The sequence below is a fragment of the Diceros bicornis genome, chromosome 7 (assembly GCF_020826845.1).
Source record: "Diceros bicornis minor isolate mBicDic1 chromosome 7, mDicBic1.mat.cur, whole genome shotgun sequence".
NCBI lineage: Eukaryota > Metazoa > Chordata > Mammalia > Perissodactyla > Rhinocerotidae > Diceros > Diceros bicornis.
This window is the reverse complement of record NC_080746.1, coordinates 16,611,178-16,630,188: the sequence shown is the minus strand read 5'-3', so window position 1 is coordinate 16,630,188 and position 19,011 is coordinate 16,611,178. Positions and strand designations below refer to the sequence as shown.

The following is a 19,011-nucleotide window of genomic DNA, read 5'->3' as shown; positions in this document are numbered from 1 at the left end:
TTAAGCAGCAGATGAAAAAATTTGAGACTTGATAAAGTAATTGACGGAGTATATGACTTGAATGCAATAAACCTTCTATTTTAAGTGGCGTAGGAGTTGCATCATTGGACCAATATAAAAGAAAACATAATCCCAACTAACATACCTCTTAACCTGGTGGGAATAATATGTGTATGTATGTTGTATATGACAATATGTGTATTGTCATAGTAATGTAAGCCCTCTATTGGTTTTCAGACTTCTAGAGTCAACCTAACAGGCAAAGGACAGAATATTTAGTTGTAGCTGTAGATCAGAAATGGAAATATAAAAAATCCTGTTAATGATACAAGTAAAAATGTAGTTGAAAGAAACGAAAGGTAGAAGGAAAGAAAGACAGTTAAAGTGAAGGATATGGACACTAAATACCTAGTTTGACATAGAAGAGAGTTAAGATAGTAACTCCTTTTTAGAACAAAAATATAGATATAATGCTATCATTTAAACTTAGGTAATAACCAGTAACGCAACAGTAATAATAATATAATTATTAAACATTGGGAAGAAATGAGGGGGAAAGTGAAGGTGGGAAGTATAAGTGAGCAAAATCCTCAGAGGAGGAATAAATAGATATTACCTAAAGATAATAAGTCAAGACAAAGAAGTATGAGGTTAATATTTGGAGGTGGACTGCCGTAGTAACTAAAATTTGAATGAAAAAGGTTGGCACTGGAGTAGAAAATGAGAAGGTAAGAGAATGTGTCTCCTCATCACATGCTCTTCTGAGTGGTCACCATGTGTTATGTTGATTTTTTAAAAAGCTGCTTAAAAGTGATTTTCCTGTTTATTTTTAGTGCATTTAAAATTTTTACATATTAGAATTCTGGTTCTAGCTAACATGCAATTGTTTAAATAAGAATGTGGCTATGGATTAGGTTGAAGCTCTTTTGGGGACTAATTTCTTTTGTAATCGTCTTTATTAAGTATTAACACCATCTGAATGTCTGACTTCTGTCTTTTCAGGATCAAAGCAAGTTGGAGAAACACCAGCATCCGGAGACTCCTTAGATGGCACACCTCGTACTTCCAATACCATCTTTGATTTCCCACCTCCTCCATTAGACCAAGTACAAGAGGAGGAATGGGAAGTAGAAAGGTAATTCAGTCATTTCTTAGCGCGAGGTTAGGACATGGCTTCAAGTTTTTGGTTGTATAGTATTGCTATACTTTGTAGCATTTTTTTGCATATGCGTTTTTTGGGGAAAGAACTAGAACTTATTGGTGGTAAATATTAGATAGGTATGGAAATGTTTTTCAGTTTCTTTGATATGAAATTATTATAATATCCAGAAGAATTATTTATTAGCCACTGTAATTTAACCAGTTTTGAGTATCTTTGGCATAAATTTCTTGATTACCATTTTGTTTTCATGTTGACTCTTTATTCTCTATTGTTTTAGGATGACTGAACATGGGACACCAAAGCCCTTTCGAAAGTAAGTAATCCTAAAGTAGCTTTCAATAGAGGCATATTTTACGAAATATATCTTTTTTCCCTAAAGTCCTAGGTTTTTTGTTTTGTTTTGTTTTGTTTTGTTTTTTGGTGAGGAAGATTGGCCCTGAGCTAACATCTGTGCCTGTCTTCCTCTTTTTGCTTGGAGGAGATTGGCTCTGAGCTAACATCTGTGCCAATCTTCCTCTGTTTTATACACGGAATGCCGCCACAGCATGGCTTGATGAGCGGTGTGTAAGTCCGCACCCGGGATCCGAACCCGCAAACCCTGGCCTGCTGAAGCGGAGCCCGCGAACTTAACCACTATGCCGCCAGGCCAGCCCCCTAAAGTCCTAGTTTTAAAGGAAAAGAAACCCTGTACACAAATCTGTTAGCATAAAAGAAAGTTTTTGATAAACACAAATCATTCGAAAGGTATTTATAGAGGTGTATGTATTTAACATATGTAAGGCATTTTGTAGGCAAGGGTGATGTTTCAGGCTCTGTGCTAAGCAATACTTCAGAAATCTGACTGATTAATGTAAAGACTTGTGTTATTTCCCGTTGTTCACCTGATGTCCTCAAATAGAATTCATCATTTTTTCTTCATTAGGTTTGACAGCGTAGCTTTTGGAGAAAGTCAAAGTGAGGATGAACAGTTTGAAAATGACTTAGAAACAGATCCACCCAACTGGCAACAGCTTGTTAGTCGAGAAGTGTTATTGGGACTAAAGCCTTGTGAGATCAAAAGACAGGAAGTAATTAATGGTGAGTTTAATTAGCTGTTGTTATTGTTGTTCACATATATTGAGTTTTATTAGAGTAAAACAAAGCCCTGAGCCTTGGAGTTTGCTTTAGAGCTTCTGCTAGCCTTTTGTTTTAAACAAAGAGGAAATTAAACTAGAGAGATGATCCTTGAATCTTACAACTCAAAAAATGCAAGTGGTTCTGTGATTCTTATTGATAATTTAAAAGGAAAAGGTGGTTAGCCTTCAGGATATTTAAGATTCATAGTGTTATAGGTCTTAAACTCGAAAAATCATTGAGGCACCATTTGTCCCCTCACTTTATTTTCAGGCTAAGTTATTTTTGTGTGTAGATTATAAATGAAGCAGCTAAGGCTCAGGGTGATTGTTGAATTAATCAAGATCATACAGCTGATGAGTGGTAGGGATAAAACTAGGATCCAGGTCTTCCTTTGTTCTAGTGCAGTGTTCTTTATTTTATGCTAGCATATATGTGACAGAGATGTGACATGGATGCTATACCCTTTACCATCTTTAGAATGTGATTTGAATAATTATCCTTCTTGTCTCTGATAACATTGAGACATAGTGAAATTTCAAGTCTGGCCTCAGAAATAAGAGTTTATTGGCAAATTAGATAACCAAAAGTACTGTTTTTTCTGAAGAGGGCTCAATTTAAAGGCTATAAGATGTTTTGGCTTACAGCTTTCTAATGTTGTAGTTGTGATTGATGGGTACTATTGTAAAAAGACAGATGGATTTTGGAGTACATTGTTAACTTTTAAGTACAAAATAGTTTTGAATGATATTTTTCATTTGCCAGTATTCAACTCTTAGAGGCAGTTTGTAGGAGAGGTTCATGGAATCAAGAAAGTGACTTCAGAGATACTACATCCTTTCAAAACTATCAATAATTACTATATAACTCATTTGCTACTTAATTCCAGCTGACATCTATGTTTGGTCCCATGGAATTATTCTAAGTAAGGTAACATTTCATGTTTCCTTTTTTCTGCTTAGAATTGTTCTACACTGAAAGAGCTCATGTTCGAACACTGAAGGTTCTTGATCAAGTATTCTATCAGCGAGTGTCCAGAGAAGGAATTCTGTCACCTTCAGAACTACGGAAAATTTTTTCAAACTTGGAAGATATTCTTCAGCTTCACAGTAAGAGAAATTGACTCTGATCTTTGTCCTTAACGTTTCTAATAGATAAAAGATTGTGAGTATGTATGTATAGGAACCATACAGTAAAATCTTGTAACTGTATCCATGTTAGCATTCCTGAAATTACATAATTATATGTGAGCACATAACATAAATAAAGACATGTTGGATCCTGAATATCTTCTCCCCCGTCCCTGCCATCAGCCTGTTGTATACAGAGTATTAACACAGGATTTAAGGTCTGAATTCAATGTCTAAGTTGAAAAACATGAATAGTTAAAGTTACCCTTGGAAATTTCCTATCAATTACAGTATATATGTTTTTAAAAATATATATCCCATATAATAATAAATGTGTAAATATATAAATAGTAATATATAGTATGTAATCCCATGGTGGGATAGATTTCAGGAATTATTTTATTGTTATTTTGCTTGAAACACTTGAGTAATATGTAAAAATACTACATTGCTGGCTTTCTAGGAAGGAATTTTGGACTTTTGTAGACAGTAGTATCAGTTCCTCTTTTTGTAAGTCACTGTTTCTCTGTGACTCTTAATTTTCAACCTTTCTTGCATGAAGGGTGCCATCATCAACACCTACCCACCAAATTGATGCCTTTTACTTCTTTGTAGGTGGTTTTAGATTTCACCAGCATGCATTGACACGTTCTTGCTTGATGATATCCATTGCCTGTGAACACATTTTCAGAGGAACAGTGGGCAGAATCACCTGTACTATTTAAATTTAAATTCCTTATGAGCATGGTTATAGTGGAGTCTTGACATTAAATGCATATTTGGTAGCCCTATACTGTATGTAATGTACTAGTTTTCACACTGTTTTGTGCTTTGGCACCTGTTTTTCAGAGAGGGCTCACAAATAGCTAGATGTATAAGAATTGTGTCCAGATTTATATTTAAGGAGATATTAGAAGCAGTTATACTACTCTGAAAATCCTTTTTTTGAACACTTAGTTTCTTGGTACTGTCAGTAACTCAGCCTGAAATGAGTGTATACTTAATTTTTTCTGTTGTTTTTTTCCCCCCTTAGTTGGGTTGAACGAGCAAATGAAGGCTGTTCGAAAGAGGAATGAGACTTCTGTTATTGATCAGATTGGGGAAGATTTGCTGACCTGGGTAAAGAAATTTGCTATTTCATTTTATTATTTTTATAGACACTTGATGATAAGATTGAAGGTTAAATAACTAACCTTTCCAAATATGCAAACTCATCCATTCTGCAAAGCTAATAATGTAGAGATGAAAGAGTCCAAGTATGTATTCTCTTGCTTAATGTCTTCTGATAATAAGTGCTCAGTCAAACTAAGTGCTCTTTTTTTCATCGAATTAAAGATACTAGTTCTTTGTGTTTAAAGAATATGGAGTAAAATGAATCTTGATAAAAGTAATTTAACTGATGTGGAATTTTAGCTATCTTCTGTTGTCCAAATCTCAGAATTGTACAGTAAAACATTAGACAATTGTAGATCCAGAACTACCATCACAAAAGTATAAAAGTGAAAATTAATCTTATTTACAGTATAAGGAAAGAGTTCAGAGACTATAGTAGCTGTTTGTCAAATTCTGTTTATCTTTCTGTTTGACTTGTTGTCAGGTTATATGCCACAATATATACTTATGTGCCAAGCACTGTTCTAGGTGCTGAGAATACAGTGGCAATCAAAGCAGACGCAGTCCTGCCCTAGTAAAGCTTTTAATCCATGGGAAAATAGTCATTAGTTATTTCAAGTGTGATTAGTGTTACAGAAAGGGGAGAGTACAGGTTTTTATGGAAATATATAACAGGAAGACCTAAAGTAGAACATACAGAACATCTTTCCAGGGGAAAGGGGGTTTGATCCAAACTTTTAAAGAAAGTACTGTAGTAAAGCCTGTGAATACTAGTAAAGTATATGATGTAGTTCTCAAAATCTTAACATAGGTTGAACAGGAACTGTTTAGATATGCCCACAGAAATTTACTTCAGTATGTAGTCTGCTTGAGGAAATGCCACAAGATTTTGGTAATTCTACAATGATAGCTTTTTAAAAGGTTAAATACTAGAAAGTTGACTAAAACAGTCTTCCTCTTACTCCTTTCATTGATGGTGAGATCATGGCTTGAAATCTGTTAATCCAGTAGTAGATCCCTTTTTAGCCACTTGACTCATGGAACAAGATCAGGAAATCACAATCCAGTCTCATCTTGCATTGTTGAACTTTCCAAAGTTCTCTCCAGAGATTTTCTCCCTAGACTCAGTCTGGCATTATTGTTATTAAGGAGACTCAACTTCCTTGAATAGTTCAGCTTACTCTAGGGCTGCTCTGTGGTATGTGACTCGTGTTGTTTCTTGATTGCAGTGCAGCAGTGAAAGTTATAACTGAGTTCTGTTGGCTTGGCAGCACATTTCTCAACTTGAAACAAAATGTGTATCAGGACCTAGTTTAGCATCAATTTTCATGTCAAATTTGGATTAAAATGTTGCAAGTCATATGGACTTAAGATACCAATCTTGATTCTGAAGCAGTTTCATTTGCATCTCATATAAAAAATATTTAACACCAAGTGCCAAGTGAGAGTCATCGTTAATAAGGTGCAGAAGTACAATTGGTCCTCTTATCATAGTCCTTTGGACTGCATAAATCTACTACATGATAGAATAAAGTGGAGAAACCTATTAACCGAGTGAGACAAAATATTTATTTTAGAACATATAAAAAGAATTGTATTCTTGACCAATGTGATGTACCTATAAAAAGTTGAGGAAAAGCAGAATGGACTAATCAGTTTGGTTAGTAATTATTAGGTACAAAAGGTTAATTTAGGACAAAGCATTGGCCAGAAATACTGAAAGCAAAAATCATAAATAGACTTTTAGATTTACTCTATTTTTAAAAATAGTTTTAGGAGTACTTTTTCAGTATTGGTCCCTTGAGATCACCTTACGTATATTTAAGCCACTTATAAAACTACTGTAAAACTACTTGAGGTTGGAGGCATTATGTTTTGTAAACCCAGCTACTGTTAGTATTTGCATGGCACTTTGATTGACTAACATACTAAAAATGCTGCCAGTTTCATCTTCAAGTGTTTTGAGTGTCATATTTATAATAGAATAAGAATATAACACTAGATCATCCTATTAAAATATCACTTTGTATGTGTCCTAGTTGAAGAAAAAATACTCTGAATCTATGTACAAATGCACTACAAAAGGATTTCCCACAAAATATCTTCATGTACGAACTTTTGGAAATATGGCTTTAAGTGGGAGATTGTATGAAAAGCTTCTTTGTAAACCAAACAGCAATTATTAAAAATATAAAGATGGTTAAAAAATAATTTATTCAACCTTTTCTTATAAGAGTACCTGTCATGAGTGAAGCACTTGTTAGATGTTTTAGAAGAAACTTTAAAATCATGGCATAGTCAAACTTAAATTTATAAATTAAAAAATAACAGTAAAAAGTATAATTTTTAGCAGAAGAGGTTCATAAGGCTCATGGATCTCCCTCAGAGAGATTCAAGGCATGGAGCTCTGGCCTCTGCACAGGTGAAACAGCAATGATTTAATTTTATTGTGACCCGGAAAAGCTATGACTGCCCTGGGTTTCATAGTAAGAAAGAAAACTAGAATTCCAAGGATTTTCTTCCTAGAGCGGTAAGAATGTAAGTTTTGTGAAGGTATCAGGTTCTAAGAAAATGCAATTTTAATCTCAGCCTTTAAGTGTTTGTGTCTCATATTCCCCAAGTGTCAACCTTTCTATCTAATTTAGAAGTGGTATAGACTGAAAAGGTAATAAGTTGTGATAGGCTACGAGCAGGAAAACATTAGAATATGATCAGAAAAGATCTGGATGTGTCAGGGTCAGACCTTTTTAATGGAGAAACATTGGTATTCCACATAGATATGTAGTTCTCTGTTTCTTGTCACTTGAGAATACTTATTGGAATATTGAAAGGATTGTGTTTATCTCTTATTTTGCCTGGCCTTATATAAGCTCAGTATCCCATTCTCTGTTGTGTTCTTTGCATTCTTGGCACAGTTCAGTGGACCAGGGGAGGAAAAGTTGAAACATGCTGCTGCTACCTTTTGCAGTAACCAACCTTTTGCCCTGGAAATGATCAAGTCTCGTCAGAAAAAGGATTCTAAGTTCCAGACTTTTGTGCAAGTGAGTTGAGTGAGTCATGTAAGGGAAAAAAATGCAATTTTTTATCAGTTGTAGAATAAACTGGGGGAATTCTGACTAAGGCTAAGTTTTTTACAAGGATTATATCTATGTTAACTTTTTTTTTAGGCTCTGAATTACTTTATTATACTTAATTATACACGTGATGAAGGATCCTTACATATCATAGAATAGACAATGATAGGGAATGATAACAAGTTATTATAATACAGACGTAGTCTCACCTGAATTTCCTTATAATACCAACTCTGTTCTTTTTTTCTTTTTTTCTTTAAATTTTTTTTTTTATTGCAGTAACATTGGTTTATAACATGGTATAAATTTCAGGTGTACATCATTATACTTCTATTTCTGCATAGATTACATCATGTTCTCATGTTCATCACCCATATGCTAATTACAACCCATCACCACACACATGTGCCTAATTATCCCTTTCGCCCTCCTCCCTACCCGCTTCCCCTCTGGTAACCACCAATCCAATCTCTGTCTCTGTTTGTTTGTTGTTGTTTTTATCTATGTTAACATTTTTTAAAGCCATACATTATCTGTTAAATTACTGGAGGGTATAAGCATGACATAGAAGTCCACATTGCTGTGGAGATATTGTCAGGAAATGGCCCATGTACACTATTAAAATAATATCATCAAAACATGAGACTGGGCTTACATCAAGCCCAAGGAAGAATATAGCAGTGATCATACTTATTGAGGTATATATTGGTATAGATCAAGGGTCAGTAAACTACATCCCACAGACCATATCCAGCTCTTTGCCTGTTTTAGTAAATAAAGTTTTATTGGAACACAATGTATTAGTTTTTATTGCTGTATAACAAATTACCACAAATGTAGCAATTTATGTCAGTTTTTGTGGTTTAGGAGTACAGGTGTCGTTTAGCTAGTCCTCTCTTCATGCTTTCTCCAGGCTGAAATCAAGGTGTCAGCTGGAGCTGCAGTTCTCATCTGAGACTTGGGTTCCTCTTCTAAGCTCACTGGTTGTTAGCAGAATTTATTTCCTTGTAAATGTGTAACTGAGATCCCTGCCTTCTTGCTATTGTTGGCTAGGAACTGCTCTCAGCTAGAGAGTGCCCATATCTCTTTGCCTTGTGGCCCCTGTAGGCAGTTTACAAGATGACTGTTGCCTTTCTTCCAGGCCAGTAGGAATGTGTCTCTCTGACAGAGCTTTCTTTTGAAGGCTCCTCTGATTAAGTCAGACGCACCTAGGACACTATCCTTGTTGATTAACTCGGAGTTAACTGTAGCTAATCATAGGAGTGATATTCCATCATATTCACAGGTTCTGTCCACACCCAAGGGGAGGGGATTATACAGGCTGTATGCCGGAGAGTGGGAGTGAGAATCTTGGAGGCCATCTTAGAACTCTTTACCACACATAGCCATGTTCATTCATTTACCTATTGTCTGTGGCAACTTTTGTGCTAAAACAGCAGAGCTGAGTAGTTGTGACAGAGACTGTATGGCATACGAAGCCTAAAATATTTACTATCTAACACTTCACTGAAAGGCTTGTAGACTATGTTCTAGACTCCCGGTATATCCAGACTGGTGATCCATTGTGCCTGCTTGGAATGGTAGATAGCAAATTAGCCAACTAACTTTTGGTAGGAATGCCAATCATAGGGACATGTAACTGGATTTTCTGAATATGTGAGGTTAGAAGTGTTTTACCACAAGAAAGCAACAGAGTTGATTATGGATATTCTCAGTCCTCGCTTAAACAGATAACAAAGAATCCATTGGCTTAGTGATAAAGCTCCCCTCCTCCATTATGGGGGTAAATGAGCAAGCAGAAGTATAGTGTGGCAATGGTGTGTCTTGGCATGTTTTAGTTCTTGATTTAATAACCAAAACTGTGATGCTGTAGACGTTTGTATGATGAATCAATGGCATGTGTTAGGTAATTAACGTCCTAATAAGAATTACCAATTCACTTATTTAATTTTAGGATGCTGAGAGTAATCCACTATGTCGTCGTCTACAGCTGAAGGATATCATTCCCACTCAAATGCAGAGGCTTACTAAGTACCCTCTTCTATTGGATAATATTGCCAAATACACAGGTACAGCATTCGTACTGAAATTGAAAAGCTTAGAAACCCCAATCACCCCCCAAGCCAAAGAAAAAAACTTGTCCTGCTAAATAATCTCTCACAGCATCCTGGTTTCTGGAGGTTGGATTTCCAAATAGTATGGCAAAAGTTTCTGACAAGATTCAATCCAGTCTTCTTCAGGCTATTTGGTTTAATGTACTCCGTTAGTAGCTGTAGCACAAAGTTTGGCAAACTCTGGATCATGGGCCAAATCTGGCTCATTGCCTATTTTTATAAATAAAGTTTTATTGGAACATAGTCATGCTCATTTGTTGACATATTGTCTCTGACTACTTTTGCACTGCAACAGCAGAGTTGAATAGTTGTGACAAAGACCATTTGGCCTGTCAAGTATAAAATATTTATTATCTGGCCCTTTACAGGAAAAGTTTTCCAATCCTTCCTCTAGCATATGTCATATTTGCTTTGAAGAAGGCTTATACTGGGTTGAAGAGGTGTTTTGTATCTATATATGTACTGTCATTAAGCCCAACCAACGCGTTGTAATTCCAACTCGCCTGTTTTGAAACATGAAGTGAATCTGAGTTTCTCAATTGAGCTTTAGGCTCTTATACTTAGTTCTCGTTAATAATTTTATGCAATCAAACTCCTGTTTCTTATGCCTGAGAATTTGAAAATACTCATACACATTAATTTTTATACTTTACTATATCTGTTCAGTATAGTTAGATTATTGCTTGGAGGGTTGTAATTTTGAATATTCTGATTTCGGTATTCTTTACATTGTAGATCTCAATGTAACCTCAACACATTTTGGTGAATTTCATCTTTTAATGATGCAAATGTTATAATCTATTTTCTTTCTTTAAATATAGTCTCAAATTCAAAGAAACTTATTTTGGAGTTATTTTAAATTGTGTTATCATTAAAAAATATTGCTTAACAGGTCCTCTGGACATAATCATGTAGGCTGTGCACTGTGAAATTCTAGCGGGAGAAGGGACCTATTTATGTAGCTTACAACATAAATGAGACCCACTCCCTAGAGTGTTTAACATAGTGGGCCTGATAGTTGATGTAGAGTATCACTTCTTGGATTTGGGGTTCTATGCTATGGTTTATTTTTAAAGATTAGTATTTATGTTTTAAGGTACTGTCATAAGAAGTCTCACCTGTGCAAAGACTACCTGAATTGAGATTCTGCCATAGATTTTATCTGAGTATAAAAATAATTCAGAGTCTTAGTAAGTTCTTACACCTGTTGAAATAAAATGATGTCTCATTTATTTATATATTTATATTCTTTTCTGATTTCCTCCATTTTACATTTTGGATTTGTTTCCCCTATTTAGAATGGCCAGTGGAAAGGGAGAAGGTGAAGAAAGCTGCAGATCACTGTCGTCAGATCTTAAATTATGTAAATCAGGCTGTCAGGGAGGCAGAAAACAAGCAGGTAAGACGGGAAAGAAGCTACAGGATGACATCGTGAAAATATTAAATTAGTGTTACCTGGAATCTGAAATAATAATTAAAATTATCATTACGTAATTGAAGGGTGGGACATTTGTTAACTATTTGTGTAGTAGGTGGGTCCAGATCAATTTGTGATAGAACATCAGAGTTGTATTTGGCCTCTTTGAGCATTGCTAGTCACTTGTTTGCTCTTTCATTCATCTGTTCATTCAACAAACATTTATAGAGCATCTACTGTATGCTGTGTGTAGGGTAAAGAGTGGTTAAGATGATGAGTACAATAATTGCCCACACTGAGCTTGTTTTCTAGCAGGACACAGAGGCATTGAACAGATTTTAGTGCAAGTATTTTATATCAGTTATGGTAGTTGCTATGTAGGAGATGTTCAGGATGCTAGGAGTGTATAACTTGGGGGTGGGCTAGCCTAGTTTGAGGATGTTAGGTAGCGGCCATCAGAGAAAGCTTCCTTGAGGAATTGACATTTAGGCCAAGGCTCTGAAGGATAAGTGGAAATGTACCAAAAGAATGTGGGAGGGGGCAACCTTAGGTAGAGGGAACAGCATGTGCGAAAGTCCTGAGGTAAAAAGAAAGCGTGGTCTCTTTGAGGAACGGAAAGATTAGAATAGTGTGGATCGTGCCTAAAAAGCAAAATTAGAGTGGTCTGAAATGAGGCACAGTAGGCCAGGGCCAAATCATATAGGGCCCTGTAGACTGTTGAAGATTTTGTTTTTTATTCTAAGAGCAGTAGGAATTCATTATAGACATTTAAGAGGGAGAGTAGCATGTTCAGATTTTTCGCTTTATGAATGTCACTCATCCTGCTCTATGGGGGACGGGTTGAAGACGGAAGAGAGTGGAGAGTGAGAGCTTGTCTCATATTTTCGGCATAAGCTGCTTTGTCTTAGACATCTTTCCGCAAGCGTTTTTGCTGCATAACAAATTGGCCGTAAGGCAATTTTACTGTAAAAGATAAAATAACGAAAGGTAAAAGAGGGACATTAAAAAGGACATGATGGAACGTGAAAAATGAATAACAAAATTAAAAAGATTTTATTGCAAAATGAATACAAAGTATTTGAATACATTTAAAATGTGTGTAGATTCATAGCAATACTGCGCAAATAACTGATTTTATTTTGTGGGTTTTATTTCTGCTGAATAAAGGACACAATGAAACATGAGAAATGAATAACAAAATTAAAAAGGCTTTATTGTGAAATAAATACAAAATATTTGAATACATTTAAAATATGTATAGATTCATGACAATACTGTGCAAAAACTGATTTTGTGGATTGGTTGTACCTAAGCACTTTTGTTCGAAGTCTTTTTTTCATAGTATTATGCAGCTTTTTTCGCTTGTTGATTCATCTGTTCGTTCGGCGTCCATGACACTTTTTCTTTTTCACTAAAATTTCTTCCTTCATTAAGAGAGGCATCAGTTTCCAAATACTAGGATGCATATTTGAAACTGAACTTTGTATTGTGTTGTGAAAAGCCTTCCACACTGTTGTTTGTTCTTGGCATATTGTCCTATGTCTGTTGATAGACATTCTAAAATTTTGTGGGAAATGTGGCACAAACTGTCAACTAGTTATTTTATCTTTTATGGCAAAATTGCCTTACGGCCAATTAGTTATACGTTGAAAACGTTGGCCTCGAAAATGCTTGTGGCAAAGATGTCTGCAGCAAAGATGTCTACGGCAAAGATGCTGACAGCAAAAGTACCTAGAAGGGGAGAGAGTGGATGGAAGAGCTCGGTTAGTAGTCTGTTGCAGCAGTCCAGGATAGGTGCTGGTGGCCTAGAGAAGTGCAAGAATGGAGAAAGTATTTAGCAGGTAAAATTGACGGGACTTGGTGACTGATTAGAGAAGTATTTGAAGAGAGGTGATGTCAAGAATAAATCTCAGGTCTCTAGCCTGCACATTTGGATGGACAGGATGAGTGGAGAAGCCCCAGATTGTGGGGAAGATGATGAGTCTAGTTTGGGATACAGGTGAAGACATACAGTAAGCAATTGGCTATATGGATCCACCTCTAAGAGGACTGTGCTGAAGATAAAAATATAAGATTGTAAGCATATAGAGGCTGATTGAATCTGTGGACCTGGATGTAATTTCTTAGGAACTGAGTATGATGACAACTCTGTTGGTAAGGCTGTGGGAAAACGGGAACTTTCAAATGTGTTGTTTGGAGTGTAAAAAGGTAAAACCTCAGAGGGCAGTTTGGTGATTTTTACCTAAATTAAAAATGCACATATTCTTACATCTACCATTGGACCCAGCAATTCCATTACTAGTGATTTACCCAGGAGAAGTGAAGATATATGCCCACAGACTTGTACAAGAATGTTTATAGCATAAACCAAATGTGGTATAGTCATAAACTAGAATAATTCCAGCAATAAAAAGGAATGAACAACTGATCCACACAAGCATTATGCTGACTGAAAGAAACCAGACACAAAAGAGTGCATACATGTAATTCTATTCATATAACTTCTAGGACAGGCAAATCTAATCTATGGTGGAAAAAAAAATCAGAGTAGAGGTTGTCACTGAGGATATGGAGACAGATTAACTAGGAAGAAGCATGAAGGAACTTTCTGAGGTGATGGTGATATTTCCTGTCTTGATAGGAGTTTGCACAGGTGTATGCATTTGTAAAAATTCCTGGAAAGGTACACTTAAAATGTGTGCATTTCACTGTAGGTAAATTTTACTTCAAAAGAAGAACTATAAACAAATATTAAACTCTTGTCAATGATATGCATGCTAAAATATTTAAAGTGTGCTTCTATATGTAACTTATTTTTAAATGCATCCAAAATATAAGTTGGATTAATGGATAAATAGAGGGATGAATAGACGGATAGATATATGATAAAAAAATATAGCAGATGTTAATTGTGGAATGTAGGTAGTGGGTATATGGGTGTTCAATGTACACATTCAAACTTTTGTGTGTATTTGGAAATTTTTATAATCTTGGGAAAAAAATGTGTATACCTTTTGATCTAAAAGTTCTTCCTCTAGAAATTTATCCTATAAATATATCTGCATATGTGTACAAAAGCATATGTGTAAGGCCATTTTACTATAGCATCGTTTGTTATAGGAGAAGGTTGGAAGTAACCTACCTGTCCATCAGTAAGGTATAGTTAAATAAACCATAGTTCATTCACAGAGTTGAATACCATCAGCCATTAAAAGGATGAGATAGCTCTCTCTATATGTGCTAATGTGGAGCAATCTCCAAGATGTATTGGTGGGTGATAGACACACACAGAAATGTGTATATGAATATATTATGTTATCATTTGAATGAGTAATACATATATGAGTATATTATGCTACCATATCTTTTTTTAAAAAACGATATATACACACAACATGCACAGAGACAAGCATACTTATATACACATATATTCTATTTGCTACTAGACTTTTTCTTATAGGCTACCCAAGAAATGGGTATTAGTGATGGCTTCTTCAGTGAAAATTAGGGGTAAGGAGGCAAGAAGACAGGGTTAGAGAGATACTTACTTTTTCTTGTGTGGCTTATGTTACCTTTTGAATTTTGTACCATGTACATAATTTACATATTCAGAAAATAACTATAAGCTAGTTAGAGGCTGGTGAGTTTGAAAAGAAGATTGAGAAAGAACAGCCAAACAGATTGGAGGAAAACTAGGAGAGGGTAATATCACCAAAGCCGAGGGAAGGGGGTGTTCTAAGAAAGAGGGAGTTGTCAGTTATGTCTGATGTTGCAGAGAGCTCAGTAAAATGCAGGTAAAAATGTCCATTAGCTTTAGGAACAGGGAGGTCTTTGATAGGCAAAGCAGTAACCTTGGCTCTATCCTGTCTAATTTTCAGCGCTTAGAAGATTATCAGCGTCGCCTTGATACCTCCAATCTGAAGTTGTCAGAGTACCCAAATGTTGAAGAGCTCAGGGTGAGAGATGGTCTAATCATAATTAAAAAAATAAAATAAAATGTACTAAAGACCTGGCAGGTAATTAACATCTCAGTGGGAACATACATCACCTGAAGGAGTTCTTTTATCATAGATTGTCTGTATTTATGATTCTGTTCTTTCTTTTAAATGTCTGGTCTGTGTGAGGGTTACTTTAGTCTTTCATTAGAATATTTTGTGAGAAACTGTAACTTTTTGTGACAGGAATTTGCAAGATACTAAAGAACATTACTTATTATTAAATTTGATTTTATTGCGTTCTATAGTTTGAATAAGAGTAGGGCTGTTTACCATGGGGAACTTTCCAGATTATTGAGTAAAACAAGATAACTTATTTTTCCATGAAGCTCTTCAAAAGCATAAAAGTAGAAACCATGATAGGAATGATAGTAAAATATTTATTAATTGCCACTTCTAGCACATGGAGCTTTTGTATTAAGTAACTTATTAGGATTTTAAGTTTTTCTTGTACTGTTTCACTAGGTGGTGGTTTTGGCAGATTTATTTGGTGGCTGTTAAAATAGACTTTTACATCATATAGAGCAGCTTATGAAAAAGCATGCTATCATATGCTTAGCCCCTTAACTTCCAGAGAATGAAATTTTTCTGGAACTACTTATACTAAAAGATGATTCTCTTGTTATTATTATTTAGAGCAAGTCTCAGTACTACCTGGACTTTTTTTTGTTTTTGTGAGGAGGACTAGCCCTGAGCTAACATCCGATGCCAATCCTCCCCTTTTTACTTGAGGAAGGGAAGATTGGCCCTGGGCTAACATCTGTGCCCATCTTCTTCTACTTTTTATATGGGACGCCGCCACAGCATGGCTTAACAAGTGGTGCGTCGGTGCGCGCCCGGGATCCGAACCTGCGAACCCCGGGCTGCCGAAGCAGAGCGCACGCACTTAACTGCTTGCGCCACCAGGCCGGCCCCCACTTCTTGGACTTTCCATGACTGCTCTTCCTTAAAACTTTCTGTGGAGCTAGAGCCTAGAACTCAGAGGCCTCTTATAGATAAGCTGTGCACATCATAAGCTGTGTCTAGTTATTCATTAAAAAATTAAGGGATGGGTTGAGAATCTAGTGGCTACGTGTGCAGCTTCATTTTCATAAGCTACTATCGTCTGTTTAGAGTGAGATTTAGAAGACAATACTCCTGAATGTTTTTCTGCAAGATACCTTTTCCCTTTTAGAAAGTTTTATGCAGCTTGCTTTAAATTTAACTTGGTCTGTATTCCATTTTCAGTAGTTGACAGATATCAATAATGACAGTAAATGCAAAGGGTATCTTTTATATTAAGAATTTCTTAAAAAGAAACTGTATGGAATATCATCTCACTAAGTGCTTAGAAATAATTTGTGTGTAATTCTCTTTATTTTGGCAGAATTTGGATTTAACAAAAAGGAAGATGATTCATGAAGGGCCATTGGTTTGGAAGGTGAATAGAGATAAAACTATTGGTAGGTCTAATGTTTGTCAATTTTGGAGAGAGTGGGAAAGTTTCTTTATGCTAAAGAGAAGAGAGAACCATTCACAATTTTCAGTTGCAGTAGTTAGCAGTGCTATTTTATGTTATTTACGCGTTTACAGAAGATTTGCTTATGTTATTTTGTTATTTGTGAAGTGTGTTAAATATTCATTTAGGAATGAAGCAGGAAACTTGGTCATGATTTGGTCCTATCTCCATCAATTTAGTATTCTAGTGAGTCTAGGCTTTCTTTAAACTACTATGACTCAAAATGTCTGTGGTGAGGAACTATTGTTTTTTATTTCTTGTCCATCACAGACTGACACTTTAGTGTAATACAATAAGAATGAATTATTAAAAAATGAAATTAAAAAAGACAATAGCAAGTCAATTTTTAAAATTTACTAGATTTAACAGAAATAAATTTTCTCTGTCGAATTGTTATGAAGTTTATAAAACACATCTCAACTTCTGTGCTAATCACCTTTCCTACTTTTTTATTTCTAGATCTGTACACATTGCTGCTGGACGACATTCTTGTACTGTTACAAAAGCAGGATGATAGACTGGTGTTAAGGTGTCATAGTAAGATTCTGGCATCTACAGCTGATAGCAAACACACATTTAGCCCTGTCATTAAGTTGAATACAGTGTTGGTTCGACAAGTGGCAACAGGCGAGTATGTCCACTGAATGACGCTAACCTCCAGGTTCATCATAAGTTGCATAAGATATTCAGTGTTGTTTAAGTAGCACAACTGGTGTAGAGTTTTGTTCCTTTTATATTCTTATACAAATTAAATGAAATTTATTTACTGCTTAGAAAGTAAATTGAGAATTTATAACCCCAAATTATTTAGAATGCCTGGATTCTCTGAGTAATTTTCTGCATTTGAAAATTTTCTGCATATTATTTTGATCTTCATTCCACGTTCAAATCATTGATAGACACCAATGAAGATAGTGAATTGGGAGGTATTCCAAATGAAAAGACTTTGATTAGAATGGTAATATAATACAGTTATATATTAACTATACTGATATATCCTTTTTAAAACTTGTTAATTCCATGATGGCAAGATAAATTTATGACCTCTTTTCTCCAGTTCCCACTGAATATTATTAACTAACCATTTATCAAAAGGGTAATTCAAAATAAATGCAAGAGTCATAGTATTCAGTAACTTAGATACATCAACACCTTGTTTCTAATAAATTACTGAGGAATCAGTACTAGTTTTTATAATCTTTGTTTTATTGAAGTATAATATATATAGTATAACGTACAATAAGTTGCACAGATTTTAAGTGTATAGCTTGATGAACTTTTTACAAAGTGAACACATGTGACCTGTACTTAGATTAAGATGCAGAATAATACCAGGACCCTAGAAACATCCTTCATGGCCTCTGTAGGTCATATTGTTAGAGTAATTTTTGTCTTGTTTTTTCCAGATAACAAAGCTTTATTCGTCATCTCCATGTCAGATAACGGAGCCCAAATTTATGAACTGGTGGCACAGACAGTTTCTGAAAAGACTGTGTATGTATTAGCTGCCTTACTCTAATATTTTTTGTTACTCTGAATGTAATATTACACAAACTTTGTTTTTGTAATAGGCTTTGAAAACCAAAAACTCTATGGAAACAAGCACTTCTCCTTTATTGTTTTAGAGATATTCTTCTAAGAACTTGTTCCTTTCTAGATTGATGTCTCTAATTTTGATTCTGTTCTATTGAAAGTATTTTTTCTAGGGAAAAAATTCTCAGAAGTGTCAGGTGAAGCTTTTTAATGGGTGGTATATCCGTAATATTGTTAGGTTTTTCTTTAAGGTATGGAATTTTTATAATCTCTACTTAATAGTGTGTTGCCAAAGTAAAGATTATATCTGGTAGGGTTTTTTGTTTGTTTGGTTTCCATTTTGCTTTTATTTTTACTTTCTGAGTGTATTTAAAGGGCATTTCTCTTTCCTTTCCCTTTTGTATTTTGGATTCTTTTCAAAATTCCTGCAGCTGGCAGGACCTAATCTGTCGGATGGCTGCATCAGTGAAGGAGCAATCCACAAGGCCAATTCCACTGCCCGAGTCCCCTCCTTGCGAGTGAGTGTGCCTTTGCATTGTATTGGGACTGACTTTGTGTTTTTGGTCAGAAAGGGAACGGATAATTCTTCCATTTTGTTGCAATGATGTTTAGGCACCTCATGAAGCTGAAAGCTTGTTTTCTCTCTTCTATAGAGGAGACAATGATGAAGAAGAACCTCCAAAATTAAAAGTGGAGCATCATGGCATTTCTGTCACTGGTCTGCAGAGTCCAGGTAAACGGATCTAAGTTTACCTGGAAGAATGTAGTCTATATATTACTTAGTAAAATACAAAGAAACTTTAACTCTTGCTTTATGTAGGTTCTGGCATCAGCTATTCCCTTTAACAGACTTTGCTTATGA

The 19,011-nt window shown here is 35.3% G+C and overlaps 1 protein-coding gene across 4 annotated transcripts in view; it reads left to right on the top strand.

Moving 5' to 3' along the window:
* Window positions 1-19,011, top strand: part of ARHGEF12 (Rho guanine nucleotide exchange factor 12) — a 134,954-nt gene that overhangs the window by 105,268 nt on the left and 10,675 nt on the right. For all 4 annotated transcript variants that reach the window (XM_058544998.1, XM_058544997.1, XM_058545000.1 and 1 more), the window contains 14 exons: window positions 1,003-1,135; window positions 1,440-1,475; window positions 2,085-2,239; window positions 3,238-3,384; window positions 4,439-4,524; window positions 7,434-7,559; window positions 9,547-9,661; window positions 11,005-11,105; window positions 15,002-15,079; window positions 16,485-16,560; window positions 17,076-17,243; window positions 18,023-18,110; window positions 18,581-18,667; window positions 18,803-18,882. In XM_058544998.1, coding sequence (XP_058400981.1) covers window positions 1,003-1,135; window positions 1,440-1,475; window positions 2,085-2,239; window positions 3,238-3,384; window positions 4,439-4,524; window positions 7,434-7,559; window positions 9,547-9,661; window positions 11,005-11,105; window positions 15,002-15,079; window positions 16,485-16,560; window positions 17,076-17,243; window positions 18,023-18,110; window positions 18,581-18,667; window positions 18,803-18,882 — 1,476 coding nt within the window. The remainder of the gene's footprint in view (window positions 1-1,002; window positions 1,136-1,439; window positions 1,476-2,084; window positions 2,240-3,237; window positions 3,385-4,438; window positions 4,525-7,433; window positions 7,560-9,546; window positions 9,662-11,004; window positions 11,106-15,001; window positions 15,080-16,484; window positions 16,561-17,075; window positions 17,244-18,022; window positions 18,111-18,580; window positions 18,668-18,802; window positions 18,883-19,011) is intronic.